At 34.6% G+C, this 25187-nt stretch overlaps 1 protein-coding gene across 2 annotated transcripts in view; it reads left to right on the plus strand.

The window, feature by feature from the left end:
• LOC106460097 (FYVE, RhoGEF and PH domain-containing protein 4-like) overlaps positions 1-25187 on the plus strand; it is a 132139-nt gene that overhangs the window by 79626 nt on the left and 27326 nt on the right. For both annotated transcript variants that reach the window (XM_013919779.2, XM_013919778.2), the window contains exons 3-9: positions 4474-4657; positions 8655-8917; positions 9382-9538; positions 11735-11822; positions 13957-14007; positions 16709-16767; positions 23776-23922. In XM_013919779.2, the coding sequence (XP_013775233.1) occupies positions 4474-4657; positions 8655-8917; positions 9382-9538; positions 11735-11822; positions 13957-14007; positions 16709-16767; positions 23776-23922 (949 nt within the window). The remainder of the gene's footprint in view (positions 1-4473; positions 4658-8654; positions 8918-9381; positions 9539-11734; positions 11823-13956; positions 14008-16708; positions 16768-23775; positions 23923-25187) is intronic.

A 25187-nucleotide genomic window follows, 5' to 3' on the forward strand; every position in this document is an offset into this window, starting at 1 on the left:
TGTTCATAGTATTTGTAAATACACTAATTACTAATTATTATACTATTATATATGTATATATTGTTATTTTGAAATAAGTTCTTAAAGTTATTTTTCCTAAAACATAGAACAGTAAATAAAGAAGTAAAGCAAACAATTATCTCTTCTAGTTGCGACCTTTGTACTCAGTTGGTATATTAATACCATAAAATTCAACTATAATTTATCAAGCTTTGTAACTAAGATCTATTTTACTCTAAAAAATATGAAATTTTGAGCAGGCTAAAAACACAACCTACCTCATTGAAATTTTGTTCAAAAGAAAAAATGGCTCTAGCCACGTTAGAAAGGCTGAGAAAAACACTATCGTGTATCTCGGGGTTGTGTGCTTGGGCCTTTATTTTTTCTTATTTTCATTATTGATATTGATAGGGGAATAATTAGTACATTATTAAAGTTGATGACATTAAACTTTTGTGAATTTTTAACTATTTTAAGGATGTTGAAGTATTACAGAATTACTCAGATCAATTGGTAAATTGGACATACAGTTGTAAAATTGCTTTTGCTTATAGTAACTGCAAGGTAATGCAATTGGATTATCGTAGTTTGGGGTAAACATTTAATATAGATTGGGACTCATCCACCAGCGTGACTGAAGAAAAGGATCATGCAATGCTTTGTTGCTAGTATTAAATCTAAAAGAATTTTAGGGTGTATTTATAGAAATATTCATTTGTGAAAAAAGGAGATTGTCTCTTTGTACAAATTACTATTTAGGCTCCCCTTAGAATATTGTGTAAAATTTTGGTCTATTTACTTAAAAGGGATATTAACATATTGGAAAACATTCAGAAGAGAGCTTCCCTACAGTGACTCCTAGAGTGAAAGGAATGGTTTTCTTATAGGGATAGGTTAAGATATCTTAATTTATTTTCTCATAGGAAAAGGAAGGTAGGAAGTGATCTTGTTAACATTTACAAGATTATCCAGAGGAGCGATAGGGTAAAGGTCTATAAATTCTTTGTGATGTATTCTGAAGAGAATACAAAATTAAAATTATGAAAACACAAGCTAGTTTCTAATTAAGACAGTTTTATTTGTTTAACGGGGTGATTGGTTTATGGATTGCTTTCCATCAAAAGTAGTGGAAGGGTTTAAGAGAGAAATCAATATTTTCCTGAAAAATAAAGGGTGGGCTTAATTTTTATAAAATTATTTTCAAGGGTGAGTGCGCAAGAAAGGGCCAAATGTTCACTTGTTATCTGTATGCCATGTTATTTTTCTTGTTTGTTTGTTTGTGTTTATGGCTAAATATATCCTACTCGTTCTTGAAACAAATTAAGCAAGTAAACTACTTAGCTGGCGTTTATTATAAAATCCTCTTATATGGATTAAAAAAATCTTATGCAACTTAAAATATTTCGAAATTGTGTAACGATATTTTACTGTTTGTGTTTAGTGCAAAGGTACACAATGTGCTCTGTCCATTAAGGGGAATCAAACTCCATATTTTAGCATAGTAAGTCCATAAACTGACCGCCGACACCCAGAGAAGTAACGGGAGTAGTAGTTTCCTAATTATTTGTATGTCATGTTATTGGTTCTCTCCTATTTTTGTACTAGATATGACTTACTCATAGATTTGGAACAAATTATGCAGATAAACTAGGCCTAAAACATGGCTGGTGTTTAATATAAAATGTCAATGCATAGATAAATATAAAAACAATCTTACGCAACTTAAATGTTTTGAAACTATCTAACGATACCAGAAATGAACAGATAGTGAATGGTGCCAGTACCTTATATGTAGCACGTTGAAAATTATATGTCCGATTTAAGTATCACATGTATAATTAATATATCAAATGTATAACGTCAGTGAGTTCAATGTGTTTGCCTGTTAGGGTTATTTATCTGTATTATACATAAACGTGATGTAAATTGACTACGTATAGTTTTCTGTTAACACATTTTTTGTTTTCTTCCCTCATGTAATGAAAAATCGGACGAATGGTCATCCAATTGCTAACTTTTATTACATTCTAATTACTTTTTAAATACATATGCACCTAAAAACTACTTGCAAATCCTTTAGTTTATTGTTTTTATGTTACCCTTCCTAGCAATAAATGTAGTTTGTGCCTCACATAGTTTTCATTTTATTTTTCTTCTCTAAACAGTTTTATAATAAGTGCTTTTCCCTGGCATATGAAACTATACCTTATTTGGTTTATTTTCTGTTCGCCTTTGTAGCCACTGAGGAACGTTTGGTATACTTAGTTGTACATGATTAATAAAGAGGCAGAAAAAGTGAACTTTGCCCAGATTGATTACAATACGTCGACTTGGACGACAAGATCGCTGCAGTTTCGTATCATCTGGTGATTTATCTTTTTTAATGAAAATATTACAAAACATGTAAATAAATAAATGTTTTAGTAAAATGTGACTTGCGTAAAAAATAACCTTGTTTTAAAGCACCCATATTCTATTTGTAACGATGGTCTATAACAGACATAAAAATTAATTAAAATATTAAAACAAGGGTAAATTAATCTTGTCAAGCATATCCATCACAATTCTTGAAGTAAGAACGTACTTGACCAGGTCAAGTCAGTGATAGATTTGAACATCAACAATTGAAATGATGGGGAAAATTGTATTATATCGATATTTTTGTGATTAACAATTGGTTATTTTTCACTATGCCCCCCAGTGATGCAGCGGTATGTCTGCGGACTTACAACGTCAGAATCCGGGTTTCGATACCCGTGGTGGGCAGAGCACAGATAGCCCATTGTGTAGCTTTGTGCTTAATTACAAACAAACAATTTTTCACTATAATATCCTGATATTTGGTGTCAGTGGGAAAGTACTCTCTTGTTAACCCTAAAATTGTCCACACACAGCTGTGATGTTACCAATTAAGTTATATAATTAAATATATTCACTAGGCTATTTAATATTATTTTAAGGCTCAATAGTTTTTTATATATTTGAACAGAATTAAACGATTTGTAGTAGGTCAAACATATATTGTAATAATAAGCTATATACTGTAGATATTTGTATGTATAAATGGACGGAAATCACATTTAACTGTATATAAGTTTATTTGCTATTTAAATTAATGTGATTCTCAATACTTGTTTATAACCAGTTTTAACGTAAACGTAATGCCAATTTTGAGCAAGTCAGCATATTTTTGTCTTTTTTTTTGTCATATAAATTAATATGTTTAATAACTTTCTTTTTATACTGTAAATAAGGAACTGCTGGTTGCATGTATTTTTCTCTCAGTCTCGAGAAAATATCGTGCATTACGTAGCAAACTTCTTGAATTTTGGCTTGTTACAGCTGTTTGCTGCAGTGTTCAAAATAAAAGTGGGTTTAGTAGTACAGTAAAACCTATAATAGTGAGCACAGTAAACTCCATGATAGTAGGTATAGTAGTACAGTAAATCACATAGTAATGGGTATAGTAGTACAGTAAATTGCATGGTAGTCGGTATAGTAGTACAGTAAACCCCACGGTAATTTGCATAGTAGTACAGTAAACCTCACGTAATGGATACAGTAGTACAGTAAACTCCGTTCCAACTTTAACGACTGAACAGTTTGGAACACATTTTTTCAAACAAAATGATGGTAATAAATATATATCTAAGTCTGTATTCACAAAAATAAAACTTCTAACTAAAAGTGACATATTTATGTAATATTAACAATGACGTATTTCAGGTTTACAATAAAGAATTAAAAAGATGTGAAATGAAATATATTTGCTCACGAGAAAACGTACACAATTGGGAGACCATCCAACATTTCCTATAAGTAATGCTCTTAAATGTTGACTAATCAATGCCTTGTAACTTCTGCCTTTAACCGTTTGATGTAATAGGTATCATATTTCCAGGAGGTGTAACAAACGTATGTATTCAACTCTGTTGAGTGGAACACAATCTTTAATTTCCTTTTTTTTTCAAAAAATACTGCGTGTATAGACACGCGACTAACGGTTATCAGACGCATACAAAATAAGAAAGAATGTTAATAAAGTTTATAGACTGTGATATTTGTGTTCCACACATGTGTTACTCGTTTCTGTGTTATTTAACTCGGTGGTTTTCAAACTTTTTTGTTCGCGGACCACCTGATTTCTTTTTTTCTTTGTGTATTACAATGGGATCTATACAGTATACTGCCGCGTCCTTTTCATAATTATTCAACCTTACCTCTATACATCTGAAGGGAGCCCACGCATCACATCCACAGATTGAGAACCACTGATTTAACTTGTTAATGCTAAGTAACGTATTACATTATGCTGGACTGATTCTAATTATTATGATATTAACAGGCTTTAACTTTCATGCCTCAGATTTATAGCTGAATTTGTGAGAGAATTTTATAGAGTTAGATAATTTTCAGAAAAGTCTTGCTTGAATCTTCTTTGATATAAATATTCATTCTAGGCTTTTTCACCAGGTTTAGCACTGAACATGTGATACAGAGGTATGAACAAGGTTATGAGAGCATCTCGGAGAGTGAAGACGAGGAAGAGTCACTGGAAGATGCAACTAGCACAACTGGAGAACCCAGTGAGTTTGATGATAACAGTGTACAAGATGTGGACATTCGTAATGACTCAGGTTGTTTGATGGCTCTTGAGGTGAATATCTATCTACATATCTGTCGATAAATTATATAGTTTCTCTAGCTGACTGTTCAGCTTGTGATTATGTATATAGCTATCTCATTTATCTGCTTACTTATTACTCTATCAGTACATTTTATGTAATTACCTATCAGTTTGTCTTTTAACCTGTCTTCACTATCTGCCTACCAATCTATCTAACAAATATTATGTATTTCTGTTCATATCTGCTTTTATATCAGTATGTCTTTCATATCGATAACTCCCGATTAGCGAAAGCTACATAGATCAGAACTCAAAATGAACCCAGTAATTATTATGTATAGCTAATTTGATATTATGGTTTAACTGGGAGAATGTAATATCATTAAAAAGCATGTTATGATTAGTATTTATTAATTCAGCAGTTGGGTACCCTTTCTGTCAGGAATAAGTTTGCCCATAATCCCAGTAACATCCCAGAAGTTTCAGTCAGCTAAGAAGATATAAAGTGAGCCAACAATAAAAATGATCCTCATAATAATAACAGAAAAATGATTTAACATAAATTCAAAATAATAAAAATTAATATACAACATATATATTAAACATTTTAATTAGTATTATTAATGTAACTAACGCGAAAACTATACTGTTTGCTTCATGTGCTATATCACCGATTCTCTGTTCCTTGAAAATCTATGTTCATCTTATTGTGTAATTTACGATCTTTAAATCGCGCTGTTTAAATATTTACAAGTATTAATATGTATTTATAATAACCTACCTGTCTGTCAGAATGTGAAATTATACGTCACCATTTGATTTGTTTGTTTGTTTTGAATTTTGCGCAAAGCTACACAAGGGCTATCTGCGCTAGCCGTCTCTAATTTAGCAGTATTAGACTTAGGGAAGGCAACTAGTCATCACCACCCACCGCCAACTCTTGGGCTACTCTTTTTCCAACGACCAGTGGGATTGACCGTCACATTATAACGCCCCCATGGCTGATAGGGCGAGCATGTTTGGTGGGACGGGAATTCGAACCCGCGACCCCCAGATTGCGAGTCGAGCATCATTTGATCCTTTATATAAAATGCAGTCACCATTTTTCGTTCGAAAAAAGTTCAGTGGCACAGCAGTATGTCTGCGTTCTTACAACGCTAGAATCCGGTTTTCGATACCCGTGGTGGGCAGAGTAAAAAGGCCCGGCATGGCCAGGTGGTTAGGGCGCTCGACTCACTATCTGAGGCTCGCGGGTTCGAATCCCCGTCCCACCAAACATGCTCGCCCTTTCAGCCGTGGGAACGTTATAATGTGACGGCCAATCCCACTATTCGTTGGTAAAAGAGTAGCCCAAGAGTTGGCGGTGGGTGGTGAGGACTAGCTGCCTTCCCTCTAGTCTTACACTGCTAAATTAGGGACGGCTAGCGAAGCTAGCTCTTGTGAAGCTTTGCGTGAAATTCAAAACACAAACTGATCAAATTTAACGCTTTTAACATTCTAGTGTTCTATTTGGGTTTAAAGAAGTATACATATGTAGGTAAATAATATTTTAGACTATTATGTTTATATAATCAAGAAGAAAAAAGTTTCTTCGATGTTTATATTCTGTTCAAGTATAGTTTTGTGTTCTTATAAAAATTCTATTAGAAATAGTAGTTAATCATTACAATCCTTCATTGCCGACTAGATAGAAAGAAAAGGAATACCTTTCTATTTTTGAAATAAAGCATCTCAAGTCACATTTATTAATTACGTGTACAGAGCATTCAAGTTCCTCAAATATCTTTTGTTAAAATGGCTTACAATACACAGAGGGTTGAATATGTTATATTAAAACGATTTTGAATATGCAAATCAGCAAGTCACGTGACAATCGCAGCCGATATGTGGAATTATATATATCAGAATCCATTTTGACATCGTTTATCATTCGCAGGTAATGTGATTTCACTGAAAACTGTTTGTTCTTGAGAAGAGTATGTAACAGACCTTCCCGACGCAAACAGTTTATATACTAACATCACAAAGATGTTTTCATATCAGAGATTTATAATTTCCAGGACGAAGATATCGCTTACATTTAATGGCATTGGGAAATAAAGGAGTGTGGATCACTTTGTGTACCAGGACTATCCAGGAAAGGACCTCTAACAAGACGTATTCCAGCCGTAGTAAGTATCTTCTGACAGCTGGTGATCCATAAACACAAAAAAATCAGTGGCAAGAGCCTTCCACGTGCCCCAGGCAACAGTACACAACATAAGTCTGTAAACGAGGCCAACAGGGTATGGCTTCGCAAAGATGAGGTTTCCAGTCATACCTCCCGTTCAAATAATGCATACTTCAAGGATCAGGATTAAATAGTATTCATGCTATTCTATACGAAAACATACTGGTCAAGTCACCGGATGCAATGTCTATCGGTTTCTGTGTTATCGAACTGTCGAACTGGGCGCTGGAAAACCATTGCCTTTGTACACTAGATGGATTATGGAAATCAAGTATGGAGGAGTGTACTTCTTTATGCATAACAGCCTTAAGATGGAATCTTTCACAATGAAACTACGCCGCAAGACTGTTGTCAGATCATAGAATGTGGCGACATGGCCTGTAATGACATGAGGAGGTTCTAAAAGCGTTTTAATATAACATACTCAATCACTATATTTGGTAATCAAAATTGCAACCAAATAATTTTATCTAACATTACAAAGAAGATTAAATTCATGAACATAAATGATCATGAAACGATAGAGGTCATTAAGAGTTTGTTTGTTTGTAGTTAAGCACAAATCTATACAATGGGCTATCTATGCTCTGCTTAACACTGATATCTAAACGCGGTTTCTAGCGTTGTAAGCCCGCAGACATATCGCTGTGCCACTGGGGGCGTCATTAAGAGCCCGAAATGATTTATATATTATAAAAAACATAAAATGATGGGTAAATATTGTTTTAACTGCTGTAAATAATCTTGAACACGTTAATTTGCTCCAAAGTTGAGAGAAAATGGAAGGCCACTTTCAATGACTTTTTGTAGAGTATGGAAGAAATAATTATATGCAATGTTACGCATATAGAGTATTCATTAATTTGTGGCAGATTTCAATTCCATGATCCACCAAAGAAACAGAAACCCAAAATGTGGAAGGTACAAAGCATGTATGTAGAGATAGTATATTCACGTAGTAGGTGGTTTTATCTTTATCTTAGTATTGTTATGGATTGGTGTTGTTTCCAGTAGCCATTACATTCGTACTTCTGCTGCACTGCCTCTCTTACCTTTACTTTCTACAGCAGATCTGGCTTGGCCTGATGGTTAGGGCGCTTGACTCGCAATTTGTGGGTCGCAGAATCAAACTCATCACCAACAAAATTTCACCCTTTCAGCCGTGAGGGCTTAAAGAACAACTGGAGAAATTATTGTGTTTTAAAACAACTATTTCTATGTGTAGAAATGGTACATCTGTTTTAATGCACAAACATTCATATGTTTTTGTTTGATTTTAATTTTGATCATTGTGTCAGTTTTATATACATTAAAGATTTCTTTAAATATTCCTGAAGCTCAGATTTGTGTGAAAAGTTGATGAGGAACATATTCTACAAACTAAATTTTAATGCAGTTGTTTTAATTAGCTCGGTCACTTGTAGTTTTAACTAGCTTGGTCACTTGTAGTTTATGTAACTAAATTTTATCTGGTACATCAAGAGGAACAATGTTGGTAAAGAATAGACTAAGACTTGGCGAAAAGTGGTGTTGACTAACTGTCTTCCCTCTTGTGTACCACTTCCAAATTAAATACGTACGGCTAATAAACCAAGATATGAACGTTGTTGAGTTATCTATTGGTTATAACCTCAAAGCAAATTACCATAAGTTACCTATCGTATCTGTCACAATATTTTTTGTTGTGTATGTTGGCTATCTGATACCCGAAACTGTTTTGTGGCCAAACTTTGAATGTAAACTTTTTGAAGTTCTTCATTGATATTAAATCTTAATTTTTCTTATTCATTTTCACAGCATGACAATAAGAAAGGGAAAATGGACAAGATGCATCAAGTTCTTCACAAGATTGCTTTGGAGATTCTGACAACCGAAAGAACATATGTATCAATCCTGTACTTGCTGGACCAGGTCTTCGCTTTCCGTGTTGATCAAGAAAATCGAGCTCACCCAATGTTTTCACAGGAAGTTGTTACACAGATGTTCTCAAATCTCAAACCACTCTACAAACTCCACCATGACTTTTTACTTCCTCAGCTTAAGGAACGACTGGAGAAATGGTAGTGTTTTATAACAACTATGTCTATATTATAGAAATGGCACCTCTGTTCTAACGCACAAACTTGCTTATGTTCTTCCTTGATTTTAATTTTGACCAATGTTTCAGTTTTATATACATTGAAGATTTCTTATATTTAAATATTTCTGAAGCTTAGATTTGTATAAGAAGTTTACGAAGAACATATTCTAAAAAATAAATTGTAATATGTTTGTTTTAACTGTTTCGATTAGTTGTAGTTTATGGACCTAAAGTTTTGTGATGGTAAATCAAGAGGAACAACATACAAACTCTTTTTTTTTCTTTGCGAACAAATTGCTTTAGTTATTTTAAAGAACTGGATTATATTATGTTACACAAATGTTTTTAAAATGTACAGTGATCATATGTCATTAAAATTAAAACAATTTGATTAATATTTTTGTGGCAAGAATGACGCTTTCTGTGATAAATTATATATTTCAGGGAAACAGAAAGAAGAATAGGGGATATCATGAAGAACTTTGCCCCCTTTTTAAAAATGTACACTGAGTACGTTAAAAATTATGATAACTCCATGAACCTTATCAACTTGTGGTACAGCAAACAACCTCGTTTTAGCCAGATAATGGACGACATTCATGTAAGTACTGCTTTTCGAGGACTTGCTTTTATGTTATATACAGGTAGAACTGAATTAATGTTGCAACTACACAAAATAGGTCCACTTGTTTACCAGAGACTCAATAAAGATATCGACTACAGAGTAATTCTAAAACTGTTACTGACTGGATTGGTGTTAAATGAAATGAAGAAACTGGATATAAAGTATAACAGAAAATGAACAATCTTTATTACTTAACGAAACACAAACACAGTATGTATACCTTCTTAGATATTTTAAACATATGTACTGTAGTTTTCACTGGATCATTCGATTGTCAACTGACGACCAAGTTCTATTAGAATGTTCCAGAACAGACTACCAAATATATGTTTTCTTAATTTCAAAAATACCTGGCCTTTACCCGGCACGATACGCTACCCACGTGACTGACTGGTTATTATCATTACAACATTGCTGGTGCTTAACCTCTGGACATCATCTGTCTACATCCTTGCAATGTATCATATTAACCGAACGTGCATAATGTCGATCCAATGGACCAACCCCGTATTGGAGAAGGAACGTTGACTATAATTCCGAATGTGCTACTATGTCAACACGAAATATCAAATGTGTTCCAAAATAATTTGTACTCAAAATATGTCTGTGAAGAATAAAATACCTTTGTCCATCGTTTTTAATATATTGTGTTTGAATAAACTCTAGTACCTACGAAATGAATATTTATCACTAATATAAATAGCTGATAATCTTGACATCAAATACATAATACCATGTCAATTGATGCTCTGTAAAAGGTCTTGACATACGCACTTTGACCCCCCACACAACCACATGGGGTTAAGCAATTTTCACCCTGGGCGATAACAGGTATCTAATACTTCTGAGAACAATAAAGGAAACTAGATCAAGTTAACGATTTTCTTGACCGTGTATCACATAAAATGTGCAAACATTTAGAACAAAGGAGGATTTCAGAATAAATATGATACTATAAAAAGATAGAGAAACCCATGGTATATTCATACACCACATTGTTATAACGGTGCTACTATAGCGTGCGGTTTACCGCGGTATTTGTAGTCTACCAAGACCCACCTGACCTTTTACACAATAGCGTGCGGTCTACCAAGACTTTTACACTATAGCGTGCGGTCTACCAAGATTTTTACACTATAGCGTGCAGTATGATCATCATATAAACAAAACATATAAAGATGTTGAATAATAGCAGTCTACCTGGGATATTTACACTGCTAAATAATTTATTAATGATATATAATAGCAGTCTGCCTGGGATATTTACACTGCTGAATAATTATTTTATGTAGCACAATTATGTGGATCCAGTGACAGGAGCAAACACGCAAGCGATTGAACGATCATGGTTGGATACCAAAATACTCATTCTAAAGAAAATGAGAGGCGTTAGCAGTGAGCTGTTTCAATCACACCTTGATCACATTTGCTGGAAAGTGCTAAAAAAAGATGCAGATGATTTATTTGTGGCATTTGTATATGATATACGAAGTGCATATCGTTAAAGGATTTAAATGTAAATCATTTGGTAAGGATGTGATACGAAGTGTATGTCATTAAAAATAATTATGTAGCACAATTTTGTTTTTAATCATATTAATGATCATTAATAAATTAATTAGCAGTGTAAATATCCCAGGTAGACTGCTATCATTCATCATTAATATCATTAATAAATTATTTAGCAGTGTAAATATCCCAGGTAAATAGACTGCTATTATTCGTCATTAATATCGTTAATAAATTATTTAGCAGTGTAAATATCCCAGGTAGACTGCTATTATTCATCATTAATAAATTATTTAGCAGTGTAAATATCCCAGGTAGATTGCTATTATTCAACATCTTTATATGTTTTGTTTATATGATGATCATACCGCACGCTATAGTGTAAAAGTCCCGGTAGACCGCACGCTGTAGTAGCACCGTTATAACTTTTAGTACAAAGAACTTATTGAAATGTACTTTAAGAATATGAACTGACAAAATAAATATCTTTTATTGATTACTATGCTTGTATTAATAATAATATTTTTTTACAAATATTTTACTTTTTAAGGCAGTCTTGATTCATGACAAATTAAAGATTTAATATGATATTATTTTAGTTAATTCATTTTTCTGAAAACACTTTTAACCATCGTATAACATTTCCAAACATATTCTTGACAGAGAATGGAAGAGTGTGGAAACTTAACTTTACAACACCATTTGCTGACTCCTGTTCAGAGAGTCCCAAGATATCAGCTCTTGCTGAAAGGTAGGAATCTTTGCAGGCATTTCTGAAGGACAAATGAGTGTCTTTTCATCTTACCACGACGTGCTAAGTTGTTTTAATGTCATATTTATTCTAAGAAAACTAAATTATATTAATTTAAGATGGACAAGATAAATAGAAAAATTGGGAATTTAAAAACCTGAAATAGAGATTGTAAAAAGCAAGGAAACAAGGCTGGCGATACTGTTGTAGACATTACTTACTCAAACTACAAACCTCTATTTTGGGTCCATGCTGTTACCTATAATTACTTTTGGTGGAGTCAAAATAGGGATTTGTAATTTGAGTAAACAATGTCTACAGTATCTGCAGCCTTGTTTCTTTACTTTTTTATTATCCCTATTTGTTTGTTTTTTAATTTCCGAATTTTTTATTTATCGTGTTTGCTGGCTTTTTTTTATGCTCAACTATGGGCATACGAATACTTGATATGATAGCTAACTTTATACACTGTAATGACGATAAACACAGATAATAGCTAGCTGATACGGTTCATGATTATTTACTGTAGCTATTGACTACTTGATTACATTAGTTCGAGATGTAAAATGTTAAGCTGCAACTAGAGATTTGATTGATAATATAGTGAGCATTTATAGTTTCTGTTCAACTAAAGTCTATGTATAATGCATAGCAACGGGCAAATATATGCCTAGACTAAGACACAACTCCCACTAAGCTCCTATAAAAGATTTTACCAGTAGCAAAGCAACCTTTTCAAATAAGATATATAAGTCTAAAACATCATTTTATATAAACCTCCGTGTCCGAATGTATTTAATAAAATTTCATATTATGTGTATTGATTTTTTTTTACTCCTTCACTTCATATATAATATAGAGGTTGATTCCCTAAAAACACCGATTGTATGGTGTACAAAGCATTGAGTATCTAGATGTTAATGTCATCTAATGTTCATTTATTATTGGCTGGTAATTCCTGTTTCATCCTGTCCTTAAGCTTTTTAAAGGAACACCAGATATTTGTAAGAAAGCTAAATTCAAGGGGTAATGATAACATCATTTACACTAGAATTATAATGTTGTTTTTGCTTTTATAAAATATAGAAGAAACAAATCGACTTTTCAATACACCTACGACCTTTGCAGAACCATATTTGGTATTCTACAAAGGCAATCAGCTTTTGTTGTAGATTGGAAGAAAATAATAATAATAAGCAAAATAATTACAAACAGGGAGTTTTGAGCAGATTTTCTTGCCCTTGTAAGTCTAACATGCGTGCTTTTATGTGCATTTTTATATTTGTACAGCCTCAGCAGTCAATAGGAAAAGTTTTAAAGTGTTTGTTACGACAGCGGAAGTCACGTGACGCCGGTAGCACGTCATGATATTCTCGAAGGATCTTGACTTTTCCTGGCAACTCTAGTATTTTCTAGGCGCCCTCTTTTTTGTATATAAGTTCCTCGGGAAGAATTTATACCGGAAATTAACAAACGACCAGAGACGTAACATGTTGTTTGAACTGAATCTTTACTGTTTAAGGTGCTTTTTTCGATCGTGTGCAATTCCTTGGGATCCTTATTATAGACCATTATCGTGATTCAAGATAGCTTGAATTCATTCTGGTTTTTATACGTTTCTTCCTCTTACGATATGGCACCTAAAATACATTAGTCAGAAATTTTCAATGAATCTTGTTGTTTCATATGCTTTGAATTATACAATTTCTGATAGAAGTTTCAAAGAAGCAACGAAAAAAGTACAGAAGAGCATATACTTCATTGTGTCATAACAGTAAAATTACTTATAAAACAATAACTATAATGAGTTTGAACTTTGTTAAACTCCGAAAGGTTAGTATAGAATTTTGTATTACAATTCTGGAGTAAGTGGATCATCATAGTAGAATATACAACACTATTTTTATAACTACAAAATAAAACAATAAAGTATCTTCATATAATTAAGAAACTAAACTGTCTTATTAAATATTTTAAATCTTACGATAGTATTAGTATTTAAATATCAAAATATTTTTTGAAGATTTTACACATTTCCATAAATCTATATCAAATAGGGATACCCTTTGTCAAAGTAGAGGAGAAGATAACCACGTTTGTGTTTTACCTTATAATTTCTTTTCATTATTTTCAGATTATTTGAAAAAATTACCAGAGAACTCACCAGACAAGGCTGATACTGAAAGTGAGTATAATTCTTATAAGATTGCCTGTTATATTCACAAAACTTGCTCCTATAAGTATTTGAAGTACAAGAAAGTCATTTATTTTGGAAGTCCATTACTGAATTTCTATCTAAACTTCTCCAAAATATGACCATGCTTGGCCTACTGGCTGGCATGCTTAGCTATGGATCGAAAGGTCCAAGGTTTGATCCACAATATGCCACTGAATAAGCTCTGCACTTTTAGCTTTAGGGGTGTTATAAATGTGACTGTCAATTCTACTATTTTGTAGAGTAACTACATTGATGGTGGATACTTCTCCCTATTAAATATGATGCAAAAATTGTTATATCTATATTGTTACGACAACGGAAGTCACGTGATGCTGTTAACACGTCATAAGATTCTCGAAGGATCTTGACTTTTCCTGGCAACTCTAGTCTTTTCTAGGTGCCCTCTTTTTCTTTTTTTGTATATAAGCCCGGCAAATAAGGCAGATATATAATAGCAGATTGAAGAGAGATATAGAGCCAGATAACTGAGTCAAGTGAGCGGTACTGACCATAAGTAAAGTGCGTGAATCGTTGTGAATTATAGCGTGTGTTAAGTGAAAGTGATTGTGGAAATTCTGTGTATTGCAAAGTTGTATTGAGAAAGAATAAACTAGTTTTATTTAAGAAAGGACATGTATCACTGTTGCTGAGGGATCAGTTTGTAGACACCTTGGACAGTCCACGACTGAAGATACAAGTGAAGCAAGCACACCCCTCTACTATGCAGGATGCAATGGCCAGAGCTCTTGAATTAGAACCCTATGTTAAGTCCAGCACAGAGGTACCAAGGTTGGTACAGTCATCAAGATTCAAGGCCAGAAACAAACCTGGGCACAAGAGAACTCAATGCTGGCAACTTCAACACAGGGAAGATGCCACGGCAGGAAAGGCTGCTACCAAGAAAGGTTGTTGGAACTGTGGAGAGCAAGGACATGTGACGAGCCAGTGTAAGAAGAATACTACCAATAGGTCAGCTTCGGGAAACCAGTAGTGGTTGGTACTGAGGGACGTCCACCAACCCCCATTGTGAAAGTCCCAACAGCTAAGTGTAAAATGGCAAGCATACATACTTTCTACGTGACAGGAAAGTTTAATGGCCAAAAGTGCAACTTTGTCATAGATTCTGCATCTCAGCAGAGTATCAAGGTGCTAGATCACAAAGGAGTACCAGAAGCCATACAGAAGCTCTGTGGTGTGACAAGACATTATGCAAGGTTGTGGGGACCAGTGTGGGTAACTGTTGAGCTCATGGGCATGAAGAACAGACAGAAAGTATACTTGGCTGACATTGAAGACCAATGCATATTATGGTTGGATTACTTACTACCGAGGAAATGTGTAGTTAATTTTGATAAAATGACGTTTGGGAACAACAAAGGCCAAATTCCGGTAAGTGTTAAAAGAGAAGTTGAAATAACCAGGTGTCATCAAGCTGAAGTCAAAGTGACTGGATTTGATGACGGTGAAGTGGAACCAAGTATAGTTATCCAAGCAGAACAGGAGAAAGACCGAGATTTGTAGCCAATAATTGACCATAACTAAAGTGCGTGAATCGTTGTGAATTATAGCGAGTGTTTAAGTTAAAGTGACTGTGGAAATTCTGTGTATTGCAAAGTTGTATTGACAAAGAATAAACTAGTTTTATTTAAGAAAGGACTTGTATCGCTGAAGTTCTTCGGAAAGAATTTTTACGGGAAATTAACAAACGAACAGAGACGTAACAATATATTTTTCTGCATTTATTTGAGTCTTAACTGTGAACTGCATGTTTACTATCATTTCATTTGAAGGTTCCAGTAATCTTATTGGAGTTTTACTGCATTACTAATTACTGTTTACCACAGTTTTAGTTGCTTTGTATATTTCCTCCAAAATTATTGTAGTTTTACTATAGATTTACTAAATTCTTATTGTAGTTCATTATACTTTTACTGTAAACCTACTTTACATTTTGAACAGTTTTCAGGTTTACTTCAAACTGTAATATTTTCAACTTTATTTCAAAACTGTTGTTTAGTTGAGTAATATAAAAATTTGAAAAGTGTTTTCAGGTTAATTTCAAATTAATGTTTAGTATAGAAATATAAAATTTTTAACACTGTTTTCAAGCTTACTTCAAATAAGTACATTTGAGGAGTGATCAGGAGAATTTATAATCTACTTCTAACTGTGTTCCATTGCTGCAAAATTGTGCTCTGCACCTTGGAGGAATGGGTGCATTATGAGAGTGGTTTATTATCACGAAAATTTAATATTACTTCAAAGTATAGTAATTTAGTAGAGAAGTATGATGTTTTCAATAAGAACCACAGTTTAGTAAAGTGATATATATTGGAAAAGAACTGTAATTTAATAAAATCTTATATCTTTCATGAAAATTTTGATCAATTTATGCTAAGTAGTAATTTAATATAGTGACAAACTGTAAACTTTTATTAAGTCTTCTCTTTAACATTTAATAATTACAATTGCTTTTGTTAAATATGCAATATGAAACATTAATCAGTATGGATTTAATTATATTTTAGTTGGCACAATAGCACATAAATTCAGTTAAAAATTTTGTATTTCAAAGAGTATTTGTTAGTTTGTTAATATAAATCTTTTTCTTATTTTGTTCTGAATACAAAGTTACATTTATTATATGAATATTGACTACCTCTTTTAGAAGCTCTTGAGCTGGTGTCTACAGCAGCTATACATGCAAATGAGGCTATGAAGAAAATTGTGAGTAATTTTATAATAACTTTTAAGGGATTATTATTACAAAATCTTTCATTTTGTTGTCAGAACTTTTAAAGTGTATTTTTAGAATCTAATATGAATTTTGTGTACTTTAACATTATACAACTTCAAGAAAGTAAGTATTCACCCCAAGCTACCTAGAACTTGAACTTTGAAGAAGAAACTCCTTATTGTAAAGGTTGTTAAAGATTAATTATACATCGTTAAGAGTCTTTCTCAAACTTATTTGTACAACACTCTGTACAGTTTGTTTTAACAAACTTATAAATCTGATAGTTGCACTCTCAAAAACAAGATATAAAAGTAGAAATTGAGATGATTATCAGTTATAGTCCTGTATATGGAGTAGAAATTGAACTGATTATCAGTTCTAGGCCTGTATGTGGAGTAGAAACTGAAACTCCTCGGATTATTCATTCCCATACGGCTTTCTAAGCCTTGCTGAAAAGTGAAAAAGCTTTTACGCTCAGCACACCAGTATTTATTATTAGCTTATATCTCACCAATTTCACGCCACTATTGAACATGTGCATTGCATGTGAATAGCATACTCTCCGCCAATAGTATTCCGCCACTTATATTGGCGCAGCTAGCTCCCATTCAATCCCCACTTTCTCGATTGGCACAGCATTGTTTAGACGTGTGTTTTTACGCATGTGGATCCTGTTTATGATTATGCTTCTTTGCCATTTAATTTTTTTTCAACAGTTTTATTTTACTGTGTTTGCATTCAACTGTTTCAACATTTTTTATTTTTTGCTTTTTGTTACCGAATTATAAGAGATCTTAGTATGAATTCGCGATTCAGTGAATCGAGTATGGAAATTTCCGTTTGAGTAGAAAACGCTATGGGTTCAACTTATCTGCAGAAGAGATACAGGCCTTAATTGGCTAAGAACTAGATTGATTTGTTCGGCTGACGATTTCTTCTTCTTTTCAACTTGACAATGTTTCTAAGGAAAGATACAATAAAGCAGAAGCCTATTTGGACTCTCTTTTTCCAGCACCATTTTATTTTGGTCTAACACACTCTACACCTCTTTAGGAGTTTCCCCTTCTATTTTTTAAAGCTGTTTAATCGAGTCGTCGGTCGACGCATATTTTGGTTTTGCTGTATGTTTGAGACATTGGTGATTTCGCTAGTTTTCTTTTTCCTGCTCTAGATGTTGTGCTGCCATTCCGTTCACTTTGGTGGAGGTTTCGACTTGTACACTTACCACATGTTAGTTATACCCATGGTAGGCACGGCTCAGATGCCCTTTGTGTGGCTTTATCCTTATTTATACACGGAAGATTTAAGTATTTCATATCATCAGTGCTCGGATTTTGTTAATTTAGATATTTATGTGTCCTTTGTAGTCTAAGTTAATTTTGATGAATTGTAAGTTAGAAATTGTTTATTACTTAGTTTTTATAGTTAAGTTTAGTCATTTTGCACGTTCATTAATATTACATGTCTTGTAGACTCGGTAAATTTCGAGGGTTTGTCAGTTCTATATTAATAAGTACTTTAACTATGTATGTTTAGATAGCTTGTGAGTTACATATAATTACTGCTAGTCACATATAATTCTACATATTTAAGATCTCTCTGTCTAATTTTTTACTTGCCATTGTTAAATATGTGTTTTATAATCCTAATTATCACCAGTGTTGGCCTTACTTGTGTCCTTTATCATCTAATTTAATTTAGATGAATTGTAAGTTAGATATTGATTATTACTTTGTTTTATCGGTAAATTTCGTCGGTTTGCACGTTCTTTATTATTACGTACTTTGTGGACTAGATGAATTTAGATGGTTTGTCAGTTCGATATTCACAAGTACTACTAGTACCATCTATTTCCTCGTTCTATCTAGATGAATTTTATTCATCATTGTTAACTATATGCCTTATAACTCTACTTTTCGTCAGTGTAGAACTTAAATATTTTTGCTTTGCTACGTTGCTGGAATGTTTGTTTCTTTCCTGTTCGTATGGTTGAGCTTTCCGATGTTCTTGATACTAGAAACCAAATTTTCTTCACATAATCTACAATTCCAAGTTCATCCCCACAGTTCTCACATTGTCGATAATTATTTTTTGCTCAGAGTTGAGTATTCCTGTTCAGGGCCCTACTGTTTAGACTAACCTAAGCTCATTAAGTGTTTTGCTGGGTATTACGAGCCTTTGCCCAACATCTTCTCTCGATTGGTCTTTACACTAATCTTTACATGGATGCCCCCAGTGGCACAGCGGTATGTCTGTGGACTTACAATGCTAAAATCTGGGTTTCGATACCAGTAGTGGGCAGAGCACAGATAGCCCATTGTGTAGCTTTGTGCTTTATTACAAACAGACTTTACATGGATGATTGGCTACTGCTTGCTTCTTCCCATTTATAGTCCAGAGACCATACTCTTCTGTTCCTACAACAAGCATCACTGGTAGGATTCCTGATGAAAGGGTGGGAATCCTTTCTTACCCCTACTCAATTCCCCATTCATTTGGGGTTTTCCTTCATTTTTACCTCAGTTGGGCCCAGCTTCACCTCTTTGTTTACAAAACCCTCTCCTCACATTCTTTCACAGCTCGAGAGGTTCTATCTCTTTTGTGGATGTGGGCTTCATTGGAAGCTTCATACCCATAAGTTGGACTTATATGTGTTTCCTTCAGTGGACGCTCTTAGATCAGTGGAACTCCTGCTTGGATCATTTGAACCACCTTTTTATCCTTCATTCCCAGATCAGAGCCAATCTGGCTTGGTAATTAGACAGAGACCAGACAGTGGCAGATGTGCTGCTTCCTCCACCTTATTTGGATTTACATCTGTTCATGGACTCATCTTTAGAGGGTAGTGGTGCTTACCTTGACTCCCAGGAGATTTCAAGTCTCTGTTTGATCAAGGAGTATTTTCTCCTTATCACCATTCACGAGCTCATAGACGTTTGTTGAGCTTTGTCCCACTTCCTTTTTATCATGCAGAGGAGGGTGGTTATGGTACACTCTGACAACTCCACAGTGGTCATGTTTATCACCAAGCAAGGAAGTACCAATTCTAGTTCTCTGTCATTTCAGATCCTGGATTTCCTTTTCTGAGCCCACAGTCACCAAATTGTGGTCTTAGCTTGCCATATTCCCGGGGCCTTGAATCTGGTTGTGGTTTTATTATCTCATCCCAACAATATTTTCCCCTCAGAGTGGTATCTTGATCCACAGTTCTTCACATCTATGCTTACCCTCTTATTTGACTCATCTACAGAGTTCTCTTCCAAAGTTCCAAACCACTCTGTCTCTAGTCATACTGGTGGCTCCATATTGGCTGGCACAACAATCATTTCCAACTATCTATCCTTTACTTGTACACCTTTCTGTATTATTATTTCTGTCTCAGCCTCTACTCTGTCAACCTCAATCAGACATTATTCATCCAGACATCACCATACCCTGTCTTCATGCATGGCTTTTGTCAGGTCCATTGCTTAAGCCCAGGAACTGACTTCATTGTGTTCTATCTTTCCCTTCCCATTTCATCAAACCTTCGTATGTTCATTTACCAAAGGCGAAGGTTGATCTTCAGCCTTTGGTCTCTTCAACGTGTTTTCTGTCCCTCCCACCCATCCATTCCTTATTTTCCCCAATTTTTCACTTGGTTGTTTGACAAAGGCTTGTCCACTTTGATCTTGTCTAGCTGCCAGCAGCCTTGTCAAACACCTTCTGTTTCTCCTAGTTTCTTAATATTTTTGTCTTCCCCTGTCATTTCCCTCCTTTTCTGCTCCTTTTGAGTAATGCATCCTCTACGTTCTATTGATTTACATGATTTACCATCTCTCACTCAAGACCTGTTTCTTTCCTCCTTGCTTGTGTACGTCATCGATCAGATATTTATGCCATTAATGTTACCAACATCCTTTACCATTCCTCTTATATCATCCTATATCTCGACTGGTCCTTCCTCCCTCAGACCTATGCTGCCCCTGAAGGCAGTTTAGTTTTCACACCCATTTCATTACCTTCCATGTCCCACCTGTACTCCCTTTCCAGCTCTGATCAGCTTCTTTGTCCAGTTCACTCCTTACCCATTCCATTTCCCAAAATCTATCCCCTGTCAGGTTAACTGGTTGGGTTCAATAACTCATTAGGCTGGCGTATTTGGACTTATCTATGGAAGGTCACTGTATTCACAACGTTTCTTCTTATCATATTCGTCCTATCACCTTATCTTTGCCTTCTCCCCTTTGCCATCACTTGGAGAAGATTTTTCAAGCTGGAATGTGGACTACTCCCAATATTTTCCTCAGGTAAATATTGTTACCATACCATGGTGGTTCTACACATGTCCATTTGCCTTTGACTGGGGTTAGTCTTATCATTTTCTGTCATTTATGTTTCTATTTTCAGCAACCCTAGTTTTAACTGCTGATAATAGGATCCCACTCTGTGGTGGGTGTTGCCTGGTCAGGTATGTTTTGCTTCAAACCCACACTATTTACTGATTGCACTATAGTACTCACAGTAAAGATGGGGTTTTCTGCAAGATCACTGGTGGCATACCAGTGGTATATACATATGTTTCTAGATATCACTAAGTTCCACTCAATGGAAGTGTACTTCATGAGTAAAGAAGAAGGGGATTTCTTTCCATCCCTGCCAACCATTTGATTGAATAAATTGAGGTCAGTCTGCTTTTAAAAATAGAGGCTCGCAGATACCCATTGTGACATTCCTCCAGACTCCCCAAAGCAATTACTTACCCCTTTTTTTCTTTCAGTGGAGCAAGGGAGCCCTTACCACTTCCCAGTCACAACGTAGGTGAACCACGGAGACTTTCTCCTGAGTGTGTTGTTGAATTTTAATTTACCATACATGCATGCCCATGATATTCCACTCAATGAAAAGAGGGTGAAGCTGATTTCTCTTTTTCCATTTCCCCTGGATAATTTTTTCCCAGATGGACAAGTGTCAATTAGAGCATGACCAGCCTATGCAGGATCCTCCTCATAATAACGGGTTCTGAATGACACTGCCCTGTACTTATGGTTTTTGTGCAGTAGAGGCCCCTCTTCTCGTTAACTCAGTTGCAAGAGGTTCTTTCCCTGCTCCTATGGTTGAGTTTAGGGGACTTCATCTGCCGCATAATACTGGTAATGACACGTATATATACACTGTTCCTACAGTTGAGCAAATGATCCATGTCCTTCTTGTAATTCTGGATACAGGATGTCTCTTCCTTGCATTAATGGTTGGGTGAGTTATGATTTCTGCTCGTAATACAGGTTACAGATTTTGCCCTATTCTTACAGTTTGGTTGAAGCAACACCACGACCCCATAATGCTGAGTTTGGTTTGTTGTACTTCTCACTCTATTGTGGTTTTGGGAGTTTGTAACGTTTTGGCTAACTGCTAAGTTCCTCTTCGTAATTCCATTTGCTTGACACATGACACTGTTTACTTATGGTTGGGGTTGATGGGTATATGTAACATGGTCCACATTCCCTTGCCACTGTGTCTATGTTATCCAATAACAGTTTTGATCCTCAACCTCCTAATGCTGAGGACGAGTTATAGAACCTTGTCTATTTGGCTGAGGTTGGGTATCTACATAGTTCATTCAGTTTACATTTTACAATGGATTGCATCTCTCCAAACAAATTGCACAAGTGCACTTTTTTTTTTCTGCTTGTATCAGATTTATTTTCTGCTTCAAGGATAAAGAGCATACCTGTACCAGAAGTAGTGCAGAACCCAACATGTGTACTTTGGTTTCATCTCGGAGCTCACCCATTCATTCTGGCCAGTTCCTTTCCACTTGGTTTCAATGTTGAGTGCCTACACTGGTCCATCCACCTTTGCAATATGGGATTTTATTTTTCTGTGAAAGGAGGTAAGATTGTATGAGAAGTTAACATTTTTTTATATACGGAAAATGTATTTCCAATAGTAACCTACTATAGTAAACATCATTATATACACACATGCATACTGTTCTACTTTAAAAATAATGTACTTCACAGGAATTGCTGAATAATGTTACATATTTCAAAGTATTTTAATGTTTGTTTGTTTGTTTTTGAATTTCGCGCAAAGCTACACGAGGGCTATCTGCGCTAGCCGTCCCTAATTTAGCAGTGTAAGACTAGAGGGAAGGTAGCTAGTCATCACCACCCACCGCAAACACTTGGGCTACTCTTTTACCAATGAATAGGGGGATTGACTGTCACATTATAATGCCCCATGGCTGAAAGGGCGAGCATATTTGGTGTGACAGGGATTCGAACTCGCGACCCTCAGATTGCGAGTCGAGTGCCTTAACCACCTGGCCATGCCGGGCCAGAATTTCACTAGTGTTTCTTAATACAACAAAACTTTACTGAACTTTTATCAGTCCTTTTGTTCAATTCTCTATGCTGTGATTTTAAAAGAAATTATAATGCACAGGGCTCTTCTCAGATGCTAAAAACAAAGTTGAGGAGAACCTTGATCCAACTGGAATGGAAATAACCTATATATATTTTTCATTGGTCTATTCAATTTAAGTTTTTTAACTTTACTTCATCATGTATTAATAAAAACTGAATATTACTCATCAGAAAAAAAATTGCAATATTTTACATATCTGAAAGGTAAGAAAACTAGACAATGTGGAAATCTGGTATACAACTTAAGCTTCTCCCCACTTCTTACCCCACTTGTCTCTAGGTTAATGTCAAGGTCACTTCCGGTTCTTTGTTTAAACATATATATAAACCCTGTTACAAAACATTTCGGCCCGTACCTGATGATGCCTTTACTGGTGAAACCATGGTCATAATAAATTATGTATTTGTGACACATACAGTTGTCTTGTTTTTCCTCAATTCTGTATTATTCATCAGTTACTTACTTTGTTACATATTTGGGTAGATCCTATTGTTAAACTGTAAAGAAATTTATTTAAAGAAATTACGTCTTTGTATTGAAAGAAATATCTCTCTTTCTGTAATAATAATATAATGCTTGTTATGTTCCAGGATAAGTTTAAGAAACTACTTGAAGTACAAGAAATGATAGGCGATGTTGTGGATCTTGTTAGTCCAACTCGAGAACTTGTCAAAGAAGGAAAGATCATTAAGATTTCTGCTCAAAGTGGTGACCACCAAGAACGCCATTTGTTTCTGGTATGCATGTTGTAATAAAATGTTTTATAACATAACATAATGTTTTGGGACAACACGGAACCTATTGGTCCATCTAGGCTGTCCCATCCTTTAAACTAACTAAAACTATTAATAAATAAGTTTAAAAAAATAATCTTAAAGCCAGCCCTTATCATTCATACACTTCTCATGCTGTCTCTTAAACTCACTTAAATTTACTGCCTCCGCAACATTCGAAGGCAACCGATTCCAAAGGCCAACCATCCTGTTAGAAAAATAAAACTGTCTTAGCTAAATATTACTCCTACCCTGCCAAAATGTATATTTGTATTCCCTAGTCCTAATATTCTTACTGTTAAGTATGAAAAAAGATGATGCATAAACACTATAAATTCCTTTTACAATCTTAAACACCTCAATAAGATCCACCCTAACTCTTTTTTCAAGAGAAAACAATTTGAAAGATTTCAACCTCTTCTCATATGAAAACCCCTCTATCCCAGACACCATTCTAGTAACCCTCATCTGAACCCTTTCCAACAGTTCAATGTTCATCCTAAGGTAAGGAACCCAAGACTGAACACAATACTCCAAATGTGGCCTAACCAGTGACCTATACAATGAAATTATAACCTCTGTAGACTTGTATTCAATATTTCTGTAGATACAATCTAAAATCCTATTTGCTTTACTACTAGCAACAGCACACTGCTCGGATAACTTAAGAGACTGATCAACTATTACACAAAGATCCCCTTCTTTCATGACACTGTTAAGGTTATTCCCATTCAAAATATATTTATAATTCAAATTATGATAACCTACATGCATTTATTATAATTAAAACCCATTTGCCATTTATTTGCCCAATGCACTACATGATCAAAGCTCTTTTGTAAATCAGCAGCATCCTCTTCACAGCCAACAACACCCAAGACCTTAATATCATCTGCATATTTAAGTAACTTATTGATCATTCCTTCATCTATGTCATTTATGTAAATCAAAAAGAGTATGTGCTAAAACTGAGCCCTGAGGTAACTCACTTGTAACATTAATCCAGTTTGACTGAACTCCATTTGTAAGAACCCTCTGCTTTCTTCCATCCAGCCATTCTTCTATCCAATTTGCTAACTTATCCCTCACATCTATAGAGATAATATTTTACAAGCTTTTTATGTGGCACCTTGTCAAATGTTTTCTAAAAATTCAGATACACCAAATCTGAACTCTTACCCTTATCCACATAAGCAGTAACCTTTTCAAAGAATGTCAAAAGATTTGTA

The sequence above is a fragment of the Limulus polyphemus genome, unplaced genomic scaffold (assembly GCF_000517525.1).
Source record: "Limulus polyphemus unplaced genomic scaffold, Limulus_polyphemus-2.1.2 Scaffold707, whole genome shotgun sequence".
Classification (NCBI taxonomy): domain Eukaryota; kingdom Metazoa; phylum Arthropoda; class Merostomata; order Xiphosura; family Limulidae; genus Limulus; species Limulus polyphemus.